The sequence below is a fragment of the Schistocerca americana genome, chromosome 3 (genome assembly GCF_021461395.2).
Source record: "Schistocerca americana isolate TAMUIC-IGC-003095 chromosome 3, iqSchAmer2.1, whole genome shotgun sequence".
Taxonomy (NCBI): Eukaryota; Metazoa; Arthropoda; class Insecta; order Orthoptera; family Acrididae; genus Schistocerca; species Schistocerca americana.
Window position 1 is genome coordinate 885529915 of NC_060121.1, and position 27770 is coordinate 885557684.

At 40.9% G+C, this 27770-nt stretch overlaps 1 protein-coding gene across 1 annotated transcript in view; it reads right to left on the reverse strand.

Annotated features, from left to right (window-relative positions):
- The window catches only part of LOC124605330 (serine/threonine-protein phosphatase 6 regulatory ankyrin repeat subunit B-like), a 353003-nt gene that overhangs the window by 242771 nt on the left and 82462 nt on the right, over positions 1-27770 (reverse strand). The window contains exon 5 of the mRNA XM_047136936.1: positions 22670-22720. Coding sequence (XP_046992892.1) covers positions 22670-22720 — 51 coding nt within the window. The remainder of the gene's footprint in view (positions 1-22669; positions 22721-27770) is intronic.

The following is a 27770-nucleotide window of genomic DNA, read 5'->3' on the forward strand; positions in this document are numbered from 1 at the left end:
GGATCTGACATTCCCCGCTCTGATCCGTAGAACGCCAGGTTTCTTTCTCCTGATAACGAAGTCCTCTTGAGTAGTCCCCACCCAGAGATCTAAATGGGGGACTATTTTACCTCTGGAATATTTTACCCAAGAGGACGCCATCATCATTTAACCATACAGTAAAGCTGCATGCCCTCAGGAAAAATTATGGCTGTAGTTTCCCCTTGCTTTCAGACGTTCGCAGTACCAGCACAGCAAGGCCGTTTTGGTCAGTGTTGCACGAGCAGATCAGTCAATCATCCAGACTGTTGCCCCTGCAACTACTGAAAAGGCTGCTGCCCCTCTTCAGGAACCACACGTTTGTCTGGCCTCTCAACAGATACCCCTTCGTTGTGGTTGCACCTATGGTATGGCTATCTGTATTGCTGAGGCACGCAAGCCTCCCCACCAATGGCAAGGTCCATGGTTCATGGGGGTAGAGAACTACCATACCTTAAATATATTTATTTATTTTATTTAGCATCCGTATTATCACATTCACGATATTGGACTTGTCAAGGTACAGAACAGTATAAAATATTACATATTTACATCATGTACAAAATCTTATCATTGGTATCAACACATCTTTGTAACAAAAACATTATTCTGCTTAATTTGATTATAAAATTATATACGTACATACAGACAGAATAAAAGCTACAGAAACCCCTTGGTTGATTTTACTAAAACTATTAAATACCAGTACTTCAGTTTACTAGGCATAGTAACATATGGCACAAAAGCTAGGTGCATAATTAGATACATACATGGATGAAAGGAGTTTGGTTTTATCTAGGAATGGTTGATAATTATGGATTTTTGTTTAGTGAGTTATGAAGCAGACCTACAGATTTTAGCAAAATTCCAGGTATTCATTCATGCTGTACAAGCTGCTGTTTATTAGTAGCTTTTTAGTTCTTTTTTGAATGTATTAATGTTTGGTATTTTATTATGTTACCTGGCAATGCACTGTACAGAATTTTTTTGTTTGTAAACAGCACTGTCCTGACAAATTGATTTTCTGTGCACATCCATATGATAGTCACCCCTGTTCCTTGTTTGATAATTCAATTCAATTGTGTGTGAAATCTTATGGGACTTAACTGCTAAGGTCATCAGTCCCTAAGCTTCCACATTACTTAACGTAAATTATCCTAAGGACAAACACACACACCCATGCCCGAGGGAGGACTCGAATCTCCGCCAGGACCAGCATCATGATAATTGTGGATCTCACTATTCAAAGCTGAAACTTGATGGTTTTTAATGAAGAAGATGCTTTAAAATATAAATATAGATGGTAAGGTCATGATTTTCAATTCCTTAAAGGTAGCTCTACATGGTGCTCTGTAGGCAACACACTTATTAATTTTACAGCTTTCTTTTGGAGCTTAAAAGACTGCTTTGCAAAAGAGGTATTTTCCCAGAACACTACACTATACTGCAGAAGACTATGCATGTATGCATAGTAAGCACTTAACACTGTTTCAGTATTGCAGCAATCTTTAAGCGCTCTTAATAAGTAACAGTACTTGCTTAATTTTTTGTTAAGCATTTCTACAGGTTTTTCCCATCTTAGATCCTCATTAACTGATATTCTCAAAAATTTTATGAGATTATTTTGCTGAATTTTGCTATTCGATAATGTGAATTTTACATTGGTCCTATTTTTGTTCCCTATGTTGTTGAAGTTCATCCATACAGTTTTCTTGTCATCGACAACTAGACAGTTATCTTTAAACCATTTTTCTGCCACTTTTGCTATTTTGTTGATTTTTTGCTGCATGTCATTATCATTCTTCCCTTTTATAATGAAGCTGGTATCATCAGAAAATAATATAGTATCAGCTGTTGAAAACTGTTGTGGTAGGTCATTATTAAACTTCCTGGCAGATTAAAACTGTGTGCCGGACCGAGACTCGAACTCGGGACCTTTGCCTTTTGTGGGCAAGTGCTCTACCAACTGAGCTACCCAAGCACGACTCACGGCCTGTCCTCACAGCTTTACTTCTGCGAGTACCTCGCCTCCTACCTTCCAAACTTTACAGAAGTTCTCCTGCGAACCTTGCAGAACTAGCACTCCTGAAAGAAAGGATATTGCGGAGACATGGCTTAGCCACAGCCTGGGGGAAGTTTCCAGAATGATATTTTCACTCTGCAGCAGAGTGTGCGCTGATATGGAACTTCCTGGCAGATTAAAACTGTGTGCCGGACCGAGATTTGAACTCGAGACCTTTGCCTTTCGCGGGCAAGTGCTCTACCAACTGAGCTACCCAAGCATGACTCACAGCCCATTCTCACAGCTTTACTTCTGCCAGTACCTTGCCTCCTACCTTCCAAACTTTACAGAAGCTCTCCTGCGAAACTTGCAGAACCAGCACTCCCGAGTTCGAGTCTCGGTCCGGCACACAGTTTTAATCTGCCAGGAAGTTTCATATCAGCGCACACTCTGCTGCAGAGTGAAAATATCATTCTGGATGCCTGACATAGATTGAAAAGGACTGTTTATGGATGATGTTACCCAAAACCACTCTGAGGGATCTACTCCAAATCACCATTGAGGAGTGGGACAATATGGACCAACAGTGCCTTGATGAACTTGTGGGTAGTATGCCACAATGAATACAGGCATGCATCAATGCAAGACATGCTACTGGGTATTAGAGGTACCGGTGTGTACAGCACAGCAATCTGGACCACCACCTCTGAAGGTCTCACTGTATGGTGGTACAACATGCAATGTGTGGTTTTCACGAGCAATAAAAAGGGCAGAAATGATGTTTATGTTGATCCCTATTCCAGTTTTCTGTACAGGTTCTGGAAGTCTCAGAACCAAGGTGATGCAAAACTTTTGTGATGTGTTCAGCTGAAAAACCATTTTCTGCCTATTTCTCCACTCCTACTGGAGCTAGGAGGTCTAACCCCCACAATGCTCAAACTTGTGAAATTTGCTGTTTGTGGGCCAAATTTGGTCTAAATCAATCCAGAGGCTTGGAAGGAGATACTGGACCCCCAAATCCAATCGTTTTCATACACAAGCTTTTAAATACAACCCATCACCTAAGTGTCTTCAGTCTGAGGCCAATAATCATACAGATAAGATCTAAGTAACGAGCCTGCCACCAACATCTGTAAGACTAACCTCTCCCTGCTGGTATCTGTGATTATGTAGTAAAATTAGTCATAGAAAGTACTCTTTTAATAGTTTGACAGTAATCTGTGCTTATTTGGATCAAATTATAAATTGAAAGCCATAAAAATCAGTTTGCTGACATATATCTCAGATAAATTACATGGATCATCAACAATATGCAGTTGTGAAACATCTGTGCAAACTTCTTCAGCTGTCGCTAACATAGACTATGTTCATCAGATTACACTTTGTAAACATTTTGGTTTTGTGTCACAGTGTATGTTTATTATAATAATGAGCTGTGTTCAGTTGTCTGTTTCTATAAACTGTAAATTAGAAGATAAGTAGTTTCATGATCAGCATTGCCACTGGAACTGTCACTGCATTGGTGGTCTTGTCTGGTTCTGATTATATGATTACAAGTCTTAGAAGACTGGTCATTATCCAACAGTTCCATTTACAGTTAATAAATGTGTAACCAAATGAAACTAAAAAACAGTTGTATTGCATCCATTATTACACAACATAGTTCAATACCCAAAAAGTTTTCAGTTTCGAGACAGTGACCTTATGTGCTACAGAGAAGACCAAGAAGATAAGGCTCAAGTCAGGTTAGTTTGTTCCATTTGATGCTGCCACATGAGGATCCATTCCTTTTTTTGCAATGACAAAAGAACTTATGAATTTGTTGAAGCACAATATAACAAAGAACTATTTGAAAGTATCCAAACAAAACTTTATGTGGCATAATAGTCACAACACACACGAAAACAGAACATAAGAGAGCATAAGAAAATAACAGAAAAGACAGAGTTAATTTGATGATTTACAGATGACATGGAAGAATGTGGCAAAAAAGGCAACAAATTGAAATTTAGCTAATGCAAAATTAGGAAGCAGCACCATCTTTGAGAGAAATTTCAGCCAATAGACAATAAAGTTTGGAGCAACCAGTGAGGAACAAACTGGGAAACCATATGTTAACACTGCAGATGGATGTGCAATATGAAAGGCAGATAATTTTTAATGGCAACCGTAAGTGATATCAGGACAATACAAGATAAAAGTGTTTAGTACTAAGTGTTCATCCAATATTAGCAAAAGGGGCACCAAAAGGTTCAAAGTGGTTGGAGGAGTGATGAGGAAAGTGAAATGGTATTGAAGGTGGTTAAAAGTGGGCTTGACAAATTATGTGGGGAAATACTTACATCATGGCAAGAAAGTCATGGCAGTTGAAGTTCAAAAATAGACACAATTTACAATGATTTTAAAAGTGATATTAAAAATTAAATTCAGAGTGTACCGCCAAATTTGAGCAATGTAAGTAGTAAGTTAAGTTCAATGCAAAACTGCATAGGGAAGAAGAAAAATGCAAGGATATTCAGTCTAGCAGAGATTCATTTGGAAACCTATGTAATGAAGATATTGAAGTCATTGTTGGTGATTCTTGTCAGGCCAAGTTAACAGAGGTAGTGCAAACTTGATCTTGTAATGAAGATAATGAAATGATTTCTGATATAAAGCAAATAAATTCTGTTGATATTTCAGAATCTGAGAGCGGTTCAGGAAATTATTAAGGTATATATTAATATATTTGATGATGCTGAACCAGTGTGCAGGTAAGTAGTAAACAAAATTGTAGACAAAGTGAATGATGATGTGACAGGCTGTCAAGTTGTAGAAAATATTAATTCAAATGCTGGTTACTTTCATAATGGTGGGACAAAGTGCATACAGGTAGTGAGAGGCTATATTAACAAAGCGGAAATATTTAAATCATTAGTAATTAACATTAATGTTAATGAGATGATTAATTTGCATTTACAGGTACTTTTCCATGTGTTGTTCCTTTTAGAGTATGCTGATGCAATAGATCCATACTTAAGAATCATATACAACTGCCTGCTTGATGAAAGATTCCTACCCAAAGACTGGAAAGTTGCACAGGCGACACCACTATTCAAGAAAGGCAATAGGCGTAATCTACTAAACTACATGCCCATATCATTAATGTCAATATGCAGCAGGTTTTTGGGACATATATTATATATGAGCATTATGAATTACCTGGAAGAGAATGGTGTACTGACACACAGTCAACACAGATTTGGAATACATCATTCTTGTGAAACACAACTAACTCTTTGCTCACACAAAGTGTTGAGTGTTACTAACAAGGGATTTCAAATTTATTCCATATTTATAGATTTCCAGAAGGCTTTTGACACCGTACCTCATAAGCAGCTTGTAATCAATTCACATGGTTATGGAATATCATCTCAGTTACGTGACTGGATTTGTGATTTTCTATCAAAGAGGTCACATTTTGTAGTAATTGATGGAAAGTCATTGAGTACAACAGAAATGAGTTCTGGCAGACCTCGAGGTAGTGTTATAGGCCCTCTGCTGTTTCTTATCTATATAAACAATTTAGGAGACAAACTGAGCAGCAGTCTTTGGTTGTTTGCAGGTAACACTGTAATTTACTGACTAGTAAAGTCATCAGAAGATCAAAACAAATTGCAAAACATTTCAGAAAAGATATCTGTATGATTCAAAAATTGCCAATTGACATTAAATACTGAAAAGTGTGAGATCATCCACATGAGTGTTAAAAGGAATCCATTGAACCTCAGTTACATGATAAATCAATCAAATCTAAAGGACATAAATTCGACTAAAAATAGGAATTACAATTATGAACAACTTAAATTCGACAGATCACATAGATGTTGTAGGGAAAGTGAACCAAAGACTGCATTTTATTGGAAGAACACTTAGAAGATGCAACAGATCTACTAAAGAGGCTGCCTACAATATGCTTGTCCATCCTCTTTTGGAGAGGGATTTGGGTAATGATAGCGAGACAAGGTTTGAGGTTAAGAAACTCTGGAAAGTTAACAGGGGGTTGTTTGGGGGCAATGAGGGTGGATCACGGTTGGATGGAGTAGGGAACTGAGTTAGTCAAGGTTCAATATTGGTCTTTGGTTGAGTCTGATCGGTGGGGTTGGTCGCAAAACAGTGTTTCCACTGTAGGGGCCGGGAGAAGGAGAGAAGGTCTTTAACAAGTCCAGCATGATTGAATTTGGGAGTGGGGCAAAAGCTGAGGCCCTTGGAAAGGACTGATATTTCTGTGGGGCCAAGGCTTCTGGAGAAAAGGTTCCTGACTGTTCTCGAGTTTGTTTAGGTTCTGGATTCTGTGTGATGGTGGGAGGTAGTTTTAGAGAGTGGGGTAAGTGTAATAGGTCTGCAAGACAGGGTTTGTCAGCTATGAGAGGGCGTAGGGGAGGTTTGGAGGTTGTTGTAGCAGTGGTGGACAGTGGCACTCCAAGGCAAGAGTAGGAAGTGAGCAGTTTGGAGAGCTTTTTGAGGTGGTGTTGTGCATGTTGATCAAGTTCCTTGCAGGGCAAGAGTTTCAATGTGTATTATGGGTTCCAGGAATTTGGGATTGCATAGCAGGAGAATCTTGCGGATGGAGAGAAGGTACTGCAAGGAGGTGTGGGCTTGGTTGATATGGTTTTGCAGGACTATGATGGTGAGGGCTAAGGATTGGAGCAATTTGAGCAGGCGGAAGTCATTGTGGAAGGAGGGGTGGCAGCCAGAGATGGATAATTTGATGCTAAGGCCATTAGGGGGGATTCCATGAGCCAAGCAACAATGCAGGAACAGTATGTGGGACTGGTATCTGGCTAGGGATAAGGAGAATTTTCTGTATTGATGCAGAGGCAAGGAGCAAAAATCCATGGTGGTGGAAAAATGCGAAAAATTACGTAAATATGTAGAATAACGTCCGAAAAATTTCACAAAAATACACCCACATAAGTGTGAAAATATACAAAAAGCACAAAATGGATGCAAAAGGGTGAAACAAGATGAAATTTGTGGGAGTCGGCATTAGCAACACTCGCTAAAATTGGCGAGAAGTCACAAGCATAAAAGTAAAGAATAACTGATAAAAAATACATGTATTACTGTGGTTAGCAGGTCTGAGGGTGGAGAAGTGGGAAGAAGGGGGACGGCAGATGTGACTGGATGGTGGATTTTTTTCCCCCACTACTTCCCACCCCCCCTTCCCCCACACCCTCCTCAATTCTCCCCTGCCCACCGCCCAACTTGCAGCACTTCACTGCCCGCCATCCCCACCACACTACCCCTCCCCCTACTCGCCCCAGCCTCCTCCTTTCCCCCACCCAGTCACCGCTCCAGTCATACACTGCTGCTGCTGTTCGCAGTATAGTTTCAGTTGCCTGAGACTGCTGTCGTGTGCGTGAGTTGCATTTGCGTGTGTGGGTGTTTGTGTATGTGTGTCTATTGTTGATAAAGGGCATTGGCCAAAAGCTTTATGTGTGAAATTCTTTTTGTTGTGCCATTCTGTGACTCAGCATCTCTACCATACGTTGAGTAGCAACTTTTCTATCCATAATATTGTTAAAAGAAAAAAAGTCTCATCAACCTTTTCCTAAAACATCAAGTAGAAATTCAAAAGGTCTACTTGACATAGTGCATTCTGATGTTCATCGACTAATGAGCATGGCTTCATGGGAAGGAGCAAGTTATCTTCTCACTTTTATGGATGATATATCGAGAAAAGCATTCAGTTACATGCTGAAGTCATTGAGTTCAAAACATGAGTAGAGAATGAAACTGGTCAAAAGATTGAAATACTTTGAATAAATAATGGAACGGATTTTGTCAATCAATTTATCTTTGTTTGATATTGTGAAGATTCTAAAGCCTACTGTCTGACTGATCCAAATTTACCAAAGACAATTCTGAAGGCCTGTGAGATGCAATTCTTTGAGAATTCAAAGTGAAACTGTGGAAACAGCATCGTGAACAATAAACCTATTGACAGCAGTGGTATGGGCATTGCTCAACTGGTGGCAGCACATAATATCATTGATGAAGCTATGGAACTGACAACAACATGCTCACGGTGGCAGGAATGCAGCTTTCTTGAATTGGCCCAAGATGACACTGAGCAGACAGTGAATGGCAATGTACACAGGAACACTGATCAGTCAGATACAGGAACTGTGCAGTTGTTTGGTTGGCTTGTGGGAAGGGACCAAAGAGCAAAGTCATTGGTCTCATCAGATTAGGGAAGGATCAGGCAGAAAGTCAGCCATGCCATTTCAAAGGAACCATCCCAGCGTTCATCTGAAATGATTTAAGGAATTCACAGAAAACCTAAATCAGGATGGCCAGACTCAGGTTTGAATCATCGTACTCCTGAATGCGATTTCAGTGTGATAACCCCTGTGCCACCTCGCTTGGTGAAACTGTGCAGTCAGAAATTAGAAAATCATCATGTGAAACAACCAAATACTAAATATTTTAATGGTGATTTTGCTCATGTTGCTGGTATTTCTGAAACTAATTTATATAAAGAAGCAATAAGTCATGACGATTGAAAAACATGGAAGGAAGCCTTAAATGATGAATGTAAGTCATTATTTGAAAATGAGACACAGATTTTGACTGATTTACCACCAAGCAGGTTGGCAGTCTTTTTGAAATGGGTTTTCAAATTCAAAGAAAGATCAAATTGTGCAATTGAATGTTCTGAGGCTCATTTTGACACAAAAAATTATTCCAAGAAACCAGGAGTGGACTTCGATGAAAAGTTCTCATATGTTGATCATTCTACAGTTCATATCCTGTTAGGTATAACAGCTGAAATTGAACTGTATTCCTGTATGACAATTCTGATAAAAAAGTCTATTTTTAAATCTGAAAATTAGAAGGGGGAGGAGATAGAGGTTTGCAAGCTGAAGAAGGCAATTGATGGTAAAATAGCCATCATGTATTTGGTATCAGAAGGTAGATCTAACACAACATAAAATGAACCTAAAGAAGTCAGAATGTGAGCCCTGCATTTATTACAGAATTGAGAAGCAAAATATACTCATTATAACTGTTTATGGAAATGACCTGATAATAGGTAAAAAGAGAACTGAAGGAAGAATTAACAAATCAATTTAAGGTGAGAAATGTTGGTGAACTCAGTTGGTGTCTTGGTATGAGAATAAAACAAAACAGAAAACAAGGGATGATTAGCATTGATCAGAGTAAATGTGCAGCAAACTTACTGAATAAATGTAGTATGGAAGATCACAGTCTGTTTGCACATCCACTTGAATCGTATTTGAAGCTACAAAAAAAAAAAAAAATAATAATAATAAATAAATAAATAAATGAATAAAAAATTGACAGAGGAGGAGGAGGAGATTAGTGTTTAACGTCCCGTCGACAACGAGGTCATTAGAGGGAAGGATGGGGAAGGAAATCGGCCATGCCCTTTCAAAGGAACCATCCTGGCATTTGCCTGAATCGATTTAGGGAAATCACGGAAAACCTAAATTAGGATGGCCGGAGACAGGATTGAACCGTCGTCCTCCCGAATGCGAGTCCAGTGCGCTAACCACTGCGCCACCTCGCTCGGTAAATTGACAGATGAGGAAGAACTTGTGTTACATTATATTCCTTGTCAGCAAGCCATTGGGTCACTTCTATATTTGGCTCAAGGCACAAGACCGCGCACTGCATATGCTGTGAGTATTAGAGAGAGAGAGAGAGAGAGAGAGAGACAGAGAGAGAGAGCACTGGAAAGCAGCCAAACATTTTATGAGATATATCAAAGCCATAACCAATAGAATAGAATTGGGGAGAAGAGGAGTTTGTGGCTCAACTTGACTAGAAGATGGGATCGGTTAGTAGGACATGTTCTGAGGCACCAAGGGATCACCAATTTAGTATTGGAGGGCAGCGTGGAGGGTAAAAATTGTACAGGGAGACCAAGGGATGAATACACTAAGCAGATTCAGAAGGATGTAGGTTGCAGTAGGTACTGGGAGATGAAGCAGCTTGCACAGGATAGAGTAGCACGGAGAGCTGCATCAAACCAGTCTCAGGACTGAAGGCCACAACAACAACAAACCTATATAGGACTAACTTTCTGGAAAAGTGGACCAACTGAAATTGAGGGCTCCTATGATGCTCATTAAGTATCAGATCTCAGTCAGTGGCAATCAATGACAGCCTATATTTTCAAGCCAGCTGGAGCACCAGTTTCATGGAATTCATAGTGGCACTAAATGATTGCTCTATCAACTACAGAAGTTGACTACATGGCCCTGCAACAGCAGTGCAAGAAGCAATATACCTTCAAGGATTGCTCCATGGCTTGTGTATTAACCATTGTGAAAAACCAGTAACTCTGTCCCATGATAATACAGGTGCCATTGCACTGAGTCAATTGTGTGCATCATGCCTGAACAAAACACATCGATATGAGGCACTACTACATTCATGCGCTAATTAACACAGGAATGTTCAGTGACAAGTGGGTTAGTACCAACAAGCAGCAAGCTGGCATTACCAAAAGTTAAGCATTAGTGGTGCTGCCAAGCTGTGCAACTTTCAGAATTCACAAATTAACGTCTCAAGAACCTGCAAGTATCGATATATGGAATAAACTGTCCCCATTAATATCTGCACATATCTATATTTCGACAATGATCATACACGTGCACACAGTACAAGGTATAAGAACAGACTGAATTAACATGGTGGCTCAGATGAGCGATCTGAGTCCCAAAGATTATGTTGTTCATGGTCAATATGACCTATCAATGCCATACAGCTCCCCCCCCCCCCCCCCGCCCCCCCTCCCCCCCCCCCCTCCCGAGCAGTATGGAGTACTGCAGAGGGAACACCATGTGGGCATCGAGACTGTTGTTGGAGGCTGTACGACATGGTAATGGTATATGCACGACTGGGACCTTCCCCTCGACCGGGGTGGGGTGCGGAGGCAGAGCGACAGGAGGCAGGTCCACCTCAAAGTCACTGAGCCTGCAAGGATGGATGATGTGGCGGCCATCGAAGAGCAGGTGGGCGGAACGGCGTATGGTGGGCTGTAGGTGTGGCAAGCCCAGATGCTAATCGAGCTGTCCAGCATGATGAAGGTGCAAATTGTCATCAGGTCACACTCACGAGGGTGGGTGAGGCTATGCACAACACTGCTGTTTAACTGGTCGTTGGGTGGTGAGGCCACAGTGGCTGTGAGTAGGATGAGAACGCGTTTGTCGAGAGTGATGATTGAAATGTTGTACATGCAGTGTGGGGGTACGTTGCAGAGCAGGGTGACTATGGGAGGGAGTGTCTCCGTATTTGATGAGGTAGCAGCGAAACCCACACATGGGGTGGAGGGGGACGTGTCTAAGAAACCTGCGAAAGGCGACGGGGAGGCGTCGGGTAAACAAATTGGCATGGTGGCCCGAGAGGAAACATTGTTGGTCTCCACGGTGAGAGGGAGACTGGCGGGAGAGACATTAGGACAATCAGACTGAGCCAGCAGAGGGGTGTTGGGGTCCATGAATGCTGGTTTGAGTTGGTGTAACGAAACAGTTTGCCGACTGTCTTTGACGATGATGTCAAAAGATGTATCGCCCCACCAGAGGACTTTAAAGGGGTTGAGATAAGGTGGTTGCAGAGGTTGTGAGACTGAATCATCTCTCAGCATTACATGGGAGCAAGTGTTGAGAGCGGTTGGCATGTAAGTGTCTGGCAGGGAGTGGCTGATAGGTGGGTGCAGGCGTGCCTCTTTGAAGTGAGTGCACATGCGACTATGAAATCCGAGGAGGGGGGAAACCTTTGGGTACCTGTGGCTGAATGAGTTCCCCTGGTAGGACGAGGTTCTCCATGAAAACGAATTCTGAGATAGTTCCCTGTAAGTCGGGCTTGAAAGTTGAATGGAGGCCGAGCAGCACCTGTGGAAGTGCTACAGACCAGAGCCAGTCATGGCACCTGAGTGCTATTTTTAGAGAGCGGTGCCACTGTTTCACTAACCCATGGCTTTGTGGGTGGTAGGTTGTGGTGTGAATTTTCTTTATGCCACAGACGTTACATAAAATGGTGAACAGGGAAGACAAACTGCTGACCCTGGTCAGGGGTGATGGTGGTTAGACAACCAAACCTAGCAATCCACGAGGAGATAAAACTCTTGGCCATGGTCTCAGCAGTGATGTTAGGTAAGGGAACTGCCTCTACCCAGTGGCACATCTAGTTGATTGGGGATAGAATGTATCTTCGGCCCTCCAAGGGTGGAAGAGGATCAATAAGATTCATATGTACATGGTGAAATCGTCCTGGGGGGATGTTGAAGTTGCCCAGTGGTGGAGTCGGTTGGCGGCTGATTTTGTTGCATTGGCAGGAGATGCAGGGTGAGCGAGGTTATGCAGAGCATCAAAGGTCTGCCGGCACAGGGGGGGGGGGGGGGGGGGGAGGGGTGGAAGTAATGGGAGTAAGATACCGGTACAATGGTAGAAGAGTCGCACCACACCTCATCCACTATGCCAGGGAATTTAGCTTTAGTAAACACAAGAGCTATTTGAGGGTCCATGAGGAGAGGTTGAAATTCCTCGTCAGAGGCTTGTAGGGTGGCCAGGTTGGATAAGTCAATGACGCATGAAATAATATTGAGCCGTGAGAAAAAATCTGCAGTGACATTGTCCATACCTTTGATATAGCGAACATTGGTTGTGAATTGGGAGACTAGATCAAAGAGGCAGAAATGCCAAGGGGGTGGGTCATCGGGGGGTTGCAGAAAGCATCTCCGAGTGGTTTGTGATCTATGAGGATGAAGAACAAGCGACCCTCCAAGTAAGTACAGAAGTGTTTGACGGCCTCGTAAACCACAAGGAGTTCTCTATCGAAAATGGAGTATTTCTTCTCAGCTCTTGATAGTTTTTTAGAGAAGAAATAAAGAGGGGAAACTGCGTCTGCCTTGCGTTGCTGTAGTACTGCTCCCACTGCGATGTAACTGGCGTCCGTAGTGATGAACAATTCTGCTGAGGGGTCGGGGTGGGCAAGCGTCATGGCATGAGCTAAAGAAGTCTTTAATGCATTGAAAGTCTCCAGCACAGGTGCAGTCCAGCGAACGGGTTTGAGTCCTGAAGTCTGTTTACCCAGCAGTGAGTCAGTCAGCAGGGCCTGCACGGCAGTGGCAGAAGGCAGGTGATGACAGTAGTAATTTATTGTGCCCAGGAAACATCAGGGTTCTTTGTAAGTAGCCAGGGGTGGCAATGAAGTGATGGACTGTGAACGAGATTTGGGAGACTGTATTTCGTCGGTGGAGACGGTGTAACCGAAGAAAGTGACGGAAGGCTGACGCAATTGGAATTCGTCATTGTTGACCTCAACGCCATTGGAGTTCGAGGTCTGGAGGACCATGGATAAATGATTTTCATGTTCCTCAGTTGACTTGCTGAAAATGAGTATGTTGTCTAGATATGCAAAGCAAAACCTGAGCTGTCGTAAGATGAAGTCAATGAAAACCTGCCACATTTGCACCATGTTTTTTAGGATGAATGGCATGAAGTTGTATTGGAACAAACCATGTGGCATGATAATAGCTGTTTTAGGGATGTCTTCTGGTGCTACAGGAATCTGGCGGTAGGCACATCTACAGTCAATAACACTGAAAATTGTAGCACTAGATAACATTTGAGTGAAATCACTTATGTTAGGCACGGGGTAATTGTCCATGATGATACGAGTGCTCAGACATCTGTAATCACCACACATTTGGAAAGAACCATCATGCTTGAGGATGAGGTGAAGACCAGTTGCTCTCTGACGGTTGCAGGAGACCTGCCTCCAAAATTAATTTGCTGTGGGCCGCGCGCAACTTAATAGGGATGAGGCGCCTAACCTCGTGCCTAATAGGAGGGCCGGAAGTGGTAACTGTCTTGTGTGTCATTTATTTGGTGATTGAAGAAACCGAGAACTGCACACCAGACTGATCATTGTGCTGACTCGAAGTTTTTGGATGAGTAGGGCGCGACAGGGCGTAGCCGTTAGTGCGAGTGGGAAACAGTAGCACGAAAGTCACATGCCTAGTATGTGAGCATCTGCTTGTTTGGAGAGGTGGCTGTGCACAGTGTGAAGCAAGTCGGAGCACACGGCGACTGTCTGCTGACAACCTTGCACTTGGTAAGCGGCACAGGCAAGAGGATCATTGGCATTGTGTGTGGAACTGCGATGGCTGGCGAGTCACGTGGCTGGCGCAAGAGAGGGCCAATGTTTATCAACACACGGGGCAGCTGCCTGTGTGGTGGGCATGGTCGTATTGCATGTGCGGCTGTCATTAGAAGCACTGTTTGAAACACATGGCACTGAATGTGGCAAGCACGTCGGGGGTGCAGAGTCTACCGGACGCAAATTGCCACACACAATTAATGTTTTTGGATTAACCTGATGAGTGTCCAAGGTGCTGTCTGCCGGAGAAGCTCGATTAGGTGGTGAATCTGCGGACTGCAGTTTCAACGGCGAGGTACGAGCTGCAATGAGCTCGTTGTAAGTGTGTGCTGTGCATTGTTTCAGCTCTTCGTTTTCCCGGCAGAGATGTGCCGCCGAGTCATATTCTGACAGTAGGTTAGTGATGTCACAATGTCACCTGCGAGCATGGAGCACTTGCGTACAAACTCACATGTTGTGAGAGAAACAGATCGTGGAACATAAGTGCAGGAGCACATTATCTGAGTGTTAGTGGGATGATGTAGCACTGAGCCCTGAACTGCATTTGGGGAAAGTTTGTAATGGGACAAAAAATCCGTACCAAGAATTGGTTCATCGATGTTAGCAATGTAGAACGTCACTGAAAAGACAGAGAAGGAGATAGGTGCACCGTAATTTTGACAGAGCCAAAGATTTGTAACGTTGATACATTGACAGCTCGTAGAAGTGACTTCATGAATGAAAAGATGGGGGAGCCATTGATGTAGGTATGATAGACACATCAGCATCAGTGTCAAGGAAAACGAGCCATGATGAAAAGTCAGTCATGTACAAATGACCGCTCGGTCGGGTGGGCGAGTGGACGGAGTGCAATGTATGAGGACGTCTGAGAGGTTCCCCGCAGGACGTGGCATCTTTTAGGTCCTGCAGTCAGCGTTTGAGTGCTCGCAAGGTAATTGGCACTTCTTGGCATTATCGCTGAAAATCTTGTGGTACAAGCAGTATGGATGAGCCGAATGTGGTGGTGGTGGTGGTGACCACAGCAGTGAAGGAGGCTTGGCCTTGTTGATATATTCCAACATGTAAACCGGCACGTATGGTGCGTGGGCAATCCTGGAGTGCTCAGATGGTGGAGAGAGTGAGTGGATGCTGCCATGTGATGTAGAAGCTGTGGAGGTGAACTGAGCCCTGCCTCTGCCAGCAGACGGCCGGTAAGTGGGAGTAGTTGTGCCAGCTGGCGGTGAGTGGTGAGCTGGTTGGCATTGTCATAGCAGTGAATACAGTTGGTCCAAAGGAGTGCGGTAGCAGGTGGATCTGTAGGTCAGTAGGCAGCTTGGCAGACCACACTGCCCACAGTGTGATGTCCGAAAGGTATGCTCATTCACAAGTAACCGAAGGCGACGCCAGAGTTGTGATGGGGTTTGGTCTCCCAGATGTTCTTCGTACAAGATCATGATTTTTTATTCTTGTGGTGAGCAGGCAAGGTGCTCTATGATCATCTTCTTCACGAACTCGTATTTTGGTGGAGGCAGTGGCGAGAGGAGTTGATCACAAACTAAGTCTGAATGATCATGGAGGTGCGTGATGAGGCACAGGAATTTAGAGTTGTCATCAGACATGTGATGCAGCTCAAAAAGGTGCATGACAAGCTCAAACCATGACACTGGGTTGTCTTCGTATAAAGGTGGCAACCTTGGCAGACGACCTGAGGGAGGGGACAAAGGCGACTTTGGTGTCTCTTGAAAAACTGGCTGGCCCATGACGGGAGAGGCTATACAGCAAGCCGGTGCAGTAGGCATAGGTGTGTATCTGGTGAAAACGTCCATAGCAAAGGTGGGTTGCATTGTCCTTGATGTGTTGTGAAAACACAATGTAGCTAACACAGTCAGTACCATGGGAATGAGCGGTTGTGCAGTAGGCATTGGCGTCCCATAAACTGGGCTGTAGGCTACGGGCACTGATTTGAATTGACCCACCAACACGGTCAGTACTATGGGAATGAGCGGTTGCGCAGTAGGCATTGGGGTCCCATAAACTGGGCTGTAGGCTACAAGCACTGATTTGAGTTGACCCACCCTGTGGGAGAGGTGAGCAGCTGGAACCCGGGCCCCCTACAAGTGCAGTGGGGAAGGGGGGAGGGGGGTGTTGCAGAAGGCGAGGTGCGGTTCTTCTTAAATGAGCATGGAGAATTGTGTGCTCTAAAATGTTCTTAATTAGTTTGCCAATGAGGCAAAACCAGAACAAGTTACAGTTGATAGTGGCCAGGTGCATTTAGCAATAATGGCGGTGCTGCACTCGGCACGACAGTAACTGTTGTTGGGGCCCGTTGAGAGTCAATGTACATGTGCGAATATAGATCACTTTGAACATTATACGATCGATTGGTAGGTACACAGTTCTGAATATTATTCACTTCACATTTCACATGTTGGTGAGCACAGTCCGGTGACACAAAACCTGAGTCCACTGTTTGTGTTACCGTTGTAGAGTGACAAAGTTTGAAGTTAACGTGGCTGGAGATCACAAATCACTGTGAATTAATGTAGAACTGGACATTCAAAAAGGAATAAAGATGTCTGGCAATCATTGTTGGGCTTCCAAATCTTCGAACAAAGTGTTGGGCGAGGTGGCCATGGCGGTGTGTGCATAACCTGTTGGTTTACAACACCCGGCACGGAAGTCACAGAAGATGTAGAAACTTCGGGATCACCAGTATGGGAACAGGATACAATTATTGGTATAAGGACTAAACTGTCCCCATTAATATCTGCACATATATGTATTTCGCCATGATCTACACATGCACACAGTACAAGGTATAAGAACAGACTGAATTAACATGGTGGCTCAGATAAGCAATCTGAGTCCCAAAGATTATGTTGTTCATGGTCGATATGACCTGTTGATGCCACAAATAAATTAATAGGAAGAGTAAACAAAGAGATAGGTGTGTAATAACCAAAAAATTTCCATATGTGAACTTAATAAATGTAAGCATGTTAGACAGATCATGCATACCAGCCATGGCCTTCATTTAAATCACAGTGGGAAACAATTTTTGTTTGAAGAAATCTGTCATTTAGCAAATTTGAGTCACAACAGGCATAGTATAGAAGCAGTCCAAAGTGTTTTGGACAAATGGGTCATAAAGAAAGATGCAATGTCTTTTAAAAAGGATGAAAGACATTTTTAGGGAAGTGTACTGTATCAAAAAAAGTGATGCAGAACTAAATTGCAAATACACACTAAAGATTGTCGTTAACAAACAAAGTTGGTGAAATACATATATTCCTCAATAGTGAATGGAAAGATGTTTCAGTTTTATGTTTTGTTAACATTGTTTACAAAATGAGTATTTTCAATACTTAAAAATATTGTATTTTAACCTTGCAAACTGCTTTTGTAGAATAGAATCAAAACATGGGGGAACTTGTACATACGTAAAAGAAAATGTAGATTATAAGAGTATAGCCTCTGTTTGCAAACTACTTAAAAATATTGCATTTTAACCATGCAAACAGCTTTTGTAGAATAGAATGTAAAACAAAATGCAGCTTATAAGAGTATAGCATCTGTTTGAAAACTAGATTATGAAAGAGACTTTGAAATCACAGCTGTTGAGTTGATGTCTAAAAGAACTATTATTTTATGTGTATATAAATCTCCTGTAAGCAACGTAAGTGCTTTCTTCTTTCTTTTTTTTTTTTTTTTTCAAAAAAGTGGACCTTGCTTTAGGCAAACTCAAGACAACTGAGAAAACAGTGGCACTATGTGGAGATTTTAATACTGGCTTTCTGAGCCATAGCCCTCACAGGGAAAACTTATTAAATATTATAAAAGCCTACCATCTCTGTCTGACTGTCAGCTCTCCAACACATGTAACAAAAACTTGTGTCACTCTCCTTGATCAGGTATGTGTAAACATGGACAAGTGTACATCAGAAAACTCTGATACTGGCTATAGTACCACCTTCCACAATTACTAACCATAACTGTAAATCACATTTCGACCAGTGTACAAAATATTATCCATAAAAGGAGTTACAGTCAGAAAAATATTGAATACTTCCAACATCTAATCAGTGAACAATATTGGAGAGAAGTATGCGATTCCTTTATTACCAATGAAAAGATGGAAAGTTTTTGTAACATTTTCAAGCATAACTTTGACATAGCTTTTCCACAAATGAAAGTGATTTCCAGATGCACAGATAGATTCAAAAACTGGATTACATCAGGCAATAGAGTATCTTGTAAAAGGAAGCAGGAACTTTTTCTGCAGTCAAAAACTGACAGCAGTCCAGGATTTCTTAGTTATTTCAAAAAATACAAGCTTGTTTTGAAACATGTCATAAAAGAGGCAAAAATTAAAGAAAATGAAAAATATATTATGAAGTCATCCAATAAAACTAACTCCATGTGGAAAACTGTGCAGGATCTTACGGGGAAGAAGACAACTCGCAAAAATATTGTGAAATCGTATGTTGCAAACAGCTTCAATTCTTATTAAGCAACTATTGTGGAAAAATTAGTGGAGGATAAATTTGATAATCCACTTAATACAGCAGTGAAAGAACTTTCATCCATTGAAATAAATAATATATCCATGTTCCTCAGTCTCATAGGACCAACAAAGCCCCTAAATACCATTAATTCACAGAAGAGTAATTATCTGACTGGTATTGATGATATTCCAGATTATATTATAAAAACAACAGCAAGACACATACTCCCTCCTTTATTAGACACATGCAATTTTTCCTTTTTGTGTGGTGTCTTCCCACAGCAACTGAAAATGGGAAAAGTAATGCCCCTATACAAAAAAGGTGACCAGCAATGTATGGGTAACTAGCAATGTATTGGGTACCTAGCAATGTAGGGGTAGCTATAGGCCTGTGTCACTACTGTCAGGGCTTTTGAAAATTATTGAAAAAAGTGTTCCTTTCACAAGTAACTACATTCTTTGACAAGAATAATATTATTTCTGCATGTCAACATGGTGTCAGACCACAGCAAGCAACTGAAACAGCCACTTTCAACCTGATAAACCATGTCTTAAATGCAGTGGACAACCACAGAAAAATCTCAGGTTTATTCTTGACCTAACAAAAGCTTTTGATGTGATTGATCAGTCTGTGCTCCTAAGAAGGCTTGAATGGTATGGTGTAAGAGGTGTGCCAAATCAGTGGATTAAATCATATTTGGAATATTGCTCTCAGGTAACTGAGATTAAGTACATGGAAGGAAATGAACTCCAGGTACACCATTCAGAACCATGTGGACTAAGTCGTGGTGTTCCACAGGGATCTATTTTAGGTCTCTTTCTTTTTTTGGCATAAATTGACGATTTCCCATCACACGTTAGAGATTCTGAACCAGTACTGTTTGCAGATGACACCAGTCTATTGATTGAAGGAAAGAAAGAAGAAAATCTTACTGCATCTGCAAAAGATATTACAAAAGAAGTGGCTGAATGGTTTACCAGAAACAGGCTAATAATTAATCTCCCAAAAAAAGGTACCATTACTCATGAATTTCCACACAGATCAAAATAAAAACGTGGCACAACCCGTAATATGTATAGATAATCAAAACATTAGTGCTGTCATATCCAGGAAAATCTTAAATGGAGCACGCAAATCACATCCCTAAATTCAAAACTAGCAAAAATGAGCCATGTAGAAAGAATTCTTTGCAACGGTACTAGTGCAGAAACAGTATATGGACAAATACATAAATCAATAAATAAATAATAACTTAAGTATAAGAAGCTTTATTGTACCCAGCCTTGGCTGAAAAATTGTACTGTGTGTCTACATTTTTTTATAAATATTGGAATAAGTCCATAAAATGTACATTGTTAACATGTAAATAAATAAACTGTACTGATCGAAAGGGTAAGGCATCTAACAGATATGATGAAATATCTTTTAGGGTTATCAAGAACAGTGCCCATATTTTAGCTCAGTATTTAGATACCTGCTTTTGTTCACATGATAACCACATTCCAGTCCAAACACTGCTGGAGATGGCAGTCATGTGTGCTTGAGCTGCACTTGCTAGTATGAACAAATGTGTGTGTCTTTCCTACCCTGAAGAAGGCTTTGGCCAAAAGCTAAATGTGTAACAGTCTTTTTGTTATGCCTGTCTACAACTCAGAGTGTCAACTTTACGATGAGTAGCAATCTATGTTTTTCCTTGTATTTTTGTGGAACATTTCTTTTATGTGTGATCATCTTCCTGGCACATTGACAGACATGCTAGTGAAACCACATTATAAAATGGGTGAAAGAGATAACACAGGCAACTACTATCAAATTTCTTTGTTACCGGTGTTTTCCAAAGATACTGAAAAAACAGTGTATAAGGGAGCAGTGGCACAGGTCAGTAACAATTATTTGCTGCCAGGCTCTGAGCTTGGCTTCAAGGAAGGAGTATCCACAGAAAAAGGAATTTATTATTTTGTGCATGATGTGTTAGCAGGGCTACAGAAAGAACTGAGGACAGCAGAGATTTTCTTTGATTTAACTAATGCATTGGTAATACAGACTATGCAAGAATTCTGGATTATTTTGAACTTTGTGGGGGATTAGGGGAAGAGTTCAATGATGGTTCACTTTCTATATGTACCATATTTACTCGAATCTAAGTCGCACTTTTTTCCGGTTTTTGTAATCCAAGAAACCGCCTGCGGCTTAGAATCGAGTGCAAAGTAAGCGGAAGTTCTGAAATATGTTGGTAGGTGACGCCACAACTAACTTCTGCCATCGAATATATGTAGCGTTACACAGGCATGCTTTGCAGGCACAAAGGTAAATTCTGGCGCCAAATTCTCTGCGTCAGTAAATAAATTAAAAAAAAAGGTGGAAGACGAGCTTTTTTCTCCGCCCCAAATTTCGACCACTGCATTTTCATACATTATTCAATGAAGTAAATACAAATTCCGTATTGTTCACCTTCAAATGTAGCAGCTTTTCAATGTACTACGAAAATCCAATTGGCAAGACTGTTTGCAATGTTTGTCAATATACGTTCTGAATTTTTTCCTACCTGTGAGAAGAGATGGTTGCTAATGGGAACTTTTATGAATTGTGAATCACATGCAGTATTCTCTTCACCATAAGAGTAATACCAATATAAACATTTTGCCATGTATTCTTTCGTCTTTGCTGCTATCTCATTTAAATCCTGTCTGCCTAATAAACTACGAAACTAGAGTGAGACAACAGCAAACGCAGAAGAATACACATATCATGTCATGTTTATATTCGTATTATTCTTATGCCTAATAGTGATACAGTCAGAAATGAAGGACGGCAATTGAGTAGATTTTTAAATCTAAGATGACTCTAATTTCTGTGCAGATAGTAATGTACTAAAGCGGCGTCTGCAAAGATTTTCAACAGAGAAAAATTTTCGCTAAATTCTCGTTCAGAACATCTTCTATCATATGCAGTTTATTATTTAGTTCTTGTTGATCATTATCAAAGAAAGCAGCAGTGTAAATAACAACAAATAACAGTCTCTTGCCATTGTTTCGCTAATGAGACGATTCCTCTCTTTTTTAAAATTGTAAGCGGTGGCAGCGCACACCAAAGCAAGCGGTGACAAGTCGTGAACACACATTACCAGAATGCGACAAACAATGCGTAACACAGTACAGTAATACATTTTCAGCTTAGAGTGACGTAAATACCTATAACAAAGAGAATGGCACTTATTAGATCAAAGAAAAATAAGCAATCAATTCAAACCAGACGAAGCACGTGCGAAACGAAGGGTACCCGTATAAAAACACACGGAGCGCCTGACGCATAGCAATGGCTACTTGGTAAAGCTTCAATGCTAAGCTTACGACTCGAACCAAACTACTGTATCTGTATCGTCATTCATTCGACCTAAATTGTGTCTCATATCACAATGGACTAACTTTGTTTCGATTTGGAGGCGCGGCCTAAAACTTTTCTCTCCCCTTGAATTTCGAGTCTCAAATTTCAGGTGCGGCTTAGATTCGGGAAAAATTTTTTTCCTTGATTTCGAGTCTAATTTTTCAGGTGCAGCTTAGATTCGAGCGCGGCTTAGATTCGAGTAAATACGGTATGTAGGAAGCAGAAGCCTGTACTCCAGTGTCAAAAAACAGAGAAGAGATTTCAGTTGGAGTAGAGCCATCAAAAGTAGGGCTCCACAGGATTGTCTTCTGGGTCTGTTGCTTTTCTCGATGTATACATAAACGATCTGACACTAAACAGGGCAGATGATTCAATAATTTTGTTCTTCGGCTATGATGCAAGTGTTATTGTGAAAGACATGGAATGGAATGTAAATGATCTAGCTGACAAATAGTTGGTAGCATCAGCATATGGCTTTCAGGAAACAGCCTAACACTTAGTTGCAACCTAATGGAAACCATGCAGTTTTGAACACAGAACTCTAGATCTGCAGTCCATCACTCTTCAAAACTATAATTAAAAATTTTCAGTGCTTTCTTATGCTTACCTTGTTCATTCTTAAACCGGCAAACCAGTGGCTATGTGTGACTCTATCTTTCTGAAAAGAAGACCATAAACTCAGCTGAAAAAGGTAGTCCATAGTTACAATAGCAAATAAAGTAATCACTTACAAAAATAAAGAAAGAGCTGGATGGTACTGTTGGCAGGGAGACCCTTGGGAGTGGGAGTAGATTCGGCTGTCTAATTGTAAAGGGGCTTCCTCTGCCATGTACACTGGCCCTTTCCCTAATGGCATCTGAAGGTTTTGCCTTAAGTGTATATTTTGAGCTTAGGTGATTATAATGGATGTGTGTGCTTTCTGGTGTCACATTTGTTTTGTGAGACTAAAAGAGAGGGTGAAACTTCATGCTGGTATATGTATACTCCCACATCAACTCACACAGCGCAGGTATGTGTCAGCGATCTTGGCTGCAGAGGTGGTTATTTATTAAACAGAAGTCACCATCAAAGATATTGCATAAAGTAGATAACTGCACACTTTGTAGGGGCTGCTTCAGATGTAACTGAATTACTACATCTATTTCCAATTACATTTCCCTCTAAGTATCATTTGTGACATTTTAGCAAAATCTCTCTCAGATGATACCCAAATACATTCAGTGACAATATAAGACATAAAAGCTGTGTCCATGTAGACTTTACCTTCTTGTCTTTCTTTTTCTGCTGTATATGTAATATGGCAACTGCCTTGGGCCTGCCGAGATGTCTCTTCCTTGGGGTTTTCTTATAGCACTCTTTTTACCATCCCTTCTCAGTATATGTTCCTACCATTAAATTATTCTGTTCCTTATTTCTGCTGTCACACCCAGTTTATTGTATAGTCCATTTATTTCTGATTTTTTTCTGAATCTTCCATGCTCAGGCAATGGTTCAGAAACTTGCTTAGCATTTTATTTGAAACTGTGGTAATTTCCTTTTTCTAATTGCTCAGTGTCACTGTCCATTTAAAGTGAGTATTAAGGCAGGTAATCTGAATTTTTATGGTGGAAATTGGTGGAAAGTGAGCACACTACCATGTTCCCCAGTCTGTTTAGCCTGTTATTGAAGAAGGCACTAAAAAAGACAACATTGATTGTTAGAGGTGTGAGCATACATTACGAGCTAAAACTGTTAGCCTCTGCTGACAATACTGTCCTTATAGTAGATGAGGGAGACAACCTAAAAACAACTGATAGAACGTTAACAAGTGAGACAAAAATGAAGAGAAAATGGAATGTAGTGTAATAACTTAGGGATGATGTAGAAGAAGCAGAGGGAACACTGGACATCGGAAGCATGCTGTTTAAGAAGCCAAGAGCCCTCAGATACCTTTGGATTAATACTAATTTGAATAATAATAGGGATGAGGAGATAATGTCTATTTAAAATCTGCAAGGAGGTGCAAGTCTGCAGTGAATAAACTATTCATCAATAAACTGCTAACAAGAACATTAGAAATTTTGCATTAAATTGAGATAGTGAATAATAACCAGCAACATACTTTAATCTTCTGTGGATAATCTTCATATCTTTCCATATGACTAATGGTCTATGCCTAAATCTCAAGAACCAAGAAACAGAGAAATACTCTGCAGCTCTCTAAGGTACTTTGGATGATACATGGAAACAGTGGTAAACATTAACAGAGACACACCTAGAAGCTATATACAGTTTATCGATATCACCAAATGACAGACACATGTAGTTACCGGATATCAAAAGTGGAAATTCCAAGATCAAGCACAAAAAATGTACACTCACAGTCAGAGCATTTTACTATTATTACTGCCCATGAGGCCAACAATATTGTTCTGGCTCAAAATGGGAAAAGATCCTTGGTATCAACCAGAGTCTTCATATGGGATTAAGACTGAGTGATTTAACAGGCCAGTGAAGGTGCAGTAGGAAACCAGAGTGCTCCTCAAATCAGGAATATATATGTGCAGCCCTGTAAGCATGGCTGTTCCCGTTTTGGAAGATATGAGTGTCCACCGCATACTCATCACAACTGTTGTTAGCATCTCACTTAGACAATGAACTGCAATCATTTCATTCCAGAATGATAACCATAGAGGAACTATGGGCAAGATTGTAAATCATGCCCTGGACAAGTATGTTGCTTCTAAATGGATAAAGGACAGAAAAGACCCACTGTGTTTTAATAACAAAATTCAGAAAATGCTGAGGAAGCAAAGGATGTAGCACTCTTGGTTCAAAAGAGGACACACAAATGACAACAGGTAAAGGTAGTAGAGATTCGTGCATCTGTGAAAAGATCTATGAGCAAAGGATACAACAGTTACCATTGTCACACCTTGGCTAAAGATCTGGCAGAGAACCTGAACAAATTCTGACCATATGTAAAATTGCTAATTGGGTCTAAGGCTTCCATTCAGTCACTTGTTGACCAGTCTGGTTTGTCAGTATAAGAGAGCAAAAGGAAAGCTGAAGTTTTAAATTACACAGTTAAGAAATTGTTCATGCAGGAGAAACATACAAACATGCCATCATTTGGGCATTCCACAGAGTCCTGTATGCATGGCATAGTAATAAGCACCCCTGGCATAGAGAAACAACTGAAAGAGTTAAAAACAAATAAGTCATCAGGTCTGGATGGCTTCCCAATTTGGTTTTACAAAGAGTACTCTATGCCATTGGCCTCATACTTAGTTTGCATTTATTGTGAATCTCTCAACCAGCACAAAGTGTCAAGTGACTGGAAAAAAGCTCAGGTGACACCTGTGTATAAGAAGATTAAAAGAACAGACCCAAAAAACTACAGACCAATGTCCTTAACATTGGTTTGCTAAAGAATTCTAGAGCATATTCTGAGTTCAAATGTAATCAATTTCCTATAGACCAAAAAGCTCATGTCCATGAATTAGCAAGGCTTTAGAAACCATCGCTCATGCAAAACCCAGCTTGCTCTTTTCTCACATGATATTCTGCGAACTATGGATGAAGGGCAACAGGCTGAGTCCATGTCGCTAGACATCCGAAAAGCATTTGGCATGGAATCTAGATTGCAGACTGCTAACGAAGGTATGTGCATATGGAATAGACTTCCAGATATGCAACTGGCTTGAAGACTTCTTAAGTAAAAGAGCACAGCATGTTGTCCTCAATAGCAAGTGTTCATAAGAGGCAGGTGTAACATCAGGAGTGCCCCATGGAAGTGTAGTAGGACCGCTGCTATTTTCTATATACATATATGATCTGGTAGACAGGATAGGCAGCAATCTGCAGTTGTTCACTGATGATGCTGTGGTGTACAGGAAAGTGTCAAAGGTAACTGACTGAAGATTGATACAAGGTGACCTAGACAAAATTTATAGTTGGTGTGATGAACAGCAGCTGGCTCTAAATGTAGAAAAATATAAGTTAATTTGGATGAGGGGGAGAAACAAACCCACAACATTTGGATACATCATTAGTAGTGTCCACCTTGACACAGGCACATTGTTTAAATATTTAGGCACAACATTGCAAAGTGATACAAAATGGAATGGGAATGTGAGCATTGTGGTAGGGAAGGCAAATGGTCAACTTTGGTTTATTGGGAGAATTTTAGGAAAGTGTGGTTCATCTGCAAAGGAGACCCCACACAGGACACTAGTGCGACCTATTATTGAGTACTGCCTGAGGGTTTGGGGTCCACACCATGTTAGATTGAAAGAAGACGTTGAAGCAATTCAAAGGTAAGCTGCTCGATTTGTTACCAGTAAATTTGATCAGCATACAAGTATTTATTATATCTGGAAAGTTCTCTAATTTCCTATGTCTGTAATACTAGCATATCCAGGAATCATCAGTGTTTGTATAAAGAAAAACACTCTCCATTCAGTATAGCTGTCTCTGTATGTTGGTGTTTCAGATAAATATGTTATTGGTGCTGAGTTTGTACTTCATTAACTACCCCACTTTGGGAACTGAATTTAACAGTGGTTACAGTACGACATCTCTAGCTGTCTCCTGAAATGTGTCTGCCTGCCACTCAATGGCTCCTACTAGGTGAGTACTACTGCATTAATTAAGATAAGACAAGCTCATCAACTAGCTGAAATTCAGAAAGGTGTGGCAGAATCAATTTGAATCAAGTTATGAACTTACAATAAAATGTGATATCTATGTATAAGGACTGAGTTCTTTGGGATACTGTTTTGTGATGTATGGTTATTTTACGTGCTCTGAAAAAAGTATATATTAAACTGAGGAAAGTACAGTATATGTAATAATGTTTATTCTGTGGTCAAAATACTAACATGAATTCTTTACAGACAAATGGAAAAACTGGTAGAAGCTGACTTTGGGGAAGATCAGTTTGGATTCCATAGAAATATTGGAACATGTGAGCCAATACTGACCTTACGACTTATCTTAGAAGAAAGATTAAGGAAAGCAAACCTATGTTCCTAGCATTTGTAGACATAGAGGAAGCTTTTGACAATGCTGACTGGAATACTCTCTTTCAAATTCTAAAGGTGGCAGGGATAAAATACAGGGAGCGAAAGGCTACTTACAATTTGTACAGAAACCAGATGGCAGTTATAAGAGTCAAGGGAGATGAAAGGGAAGCAGTGGTTGGGAAGGGAGTGAGACAGGGTTGTAGCCTCTCCCCGATGTTATTCAATCTGTATATTGAGCAACCAGTAAAGAAAAACAAAAGAAAAAATCAGAGTAGGTATTAAAATCTATGGAGAAGAAATAAAAACTTTGAGGTTCGCCGATGACATTGTAATTCTGTCAGATACAGCAAAGGGCTCGGAAGAGCAGTTGAACGGAATGGACAGTGTCTTGAAAGGATGATATAAGATGAACATCGAGGATAATGGAATGTAGTCGAATTAAGTCGGGTGATGCTGAGGGAATTAGATTAGGAAATGAGACACTTAAAGTAGTAAAGGAGTTTTGTTATTTGGGGAGCAAAATAACTGATGATGGTCGAAGTAGAGAAGATATAAAATGTAGACTGGCAATGGCAGGGAAAGCATTCGTGAAGAAGAGAAATTTGTTAACATCGAGTATAGATTTAAGTGTCAGGAAGTCATTTCTGAACGTATTTGTATGGAGCGTAGCCATGTATGGAAGAGAAACATGGACGATAAATA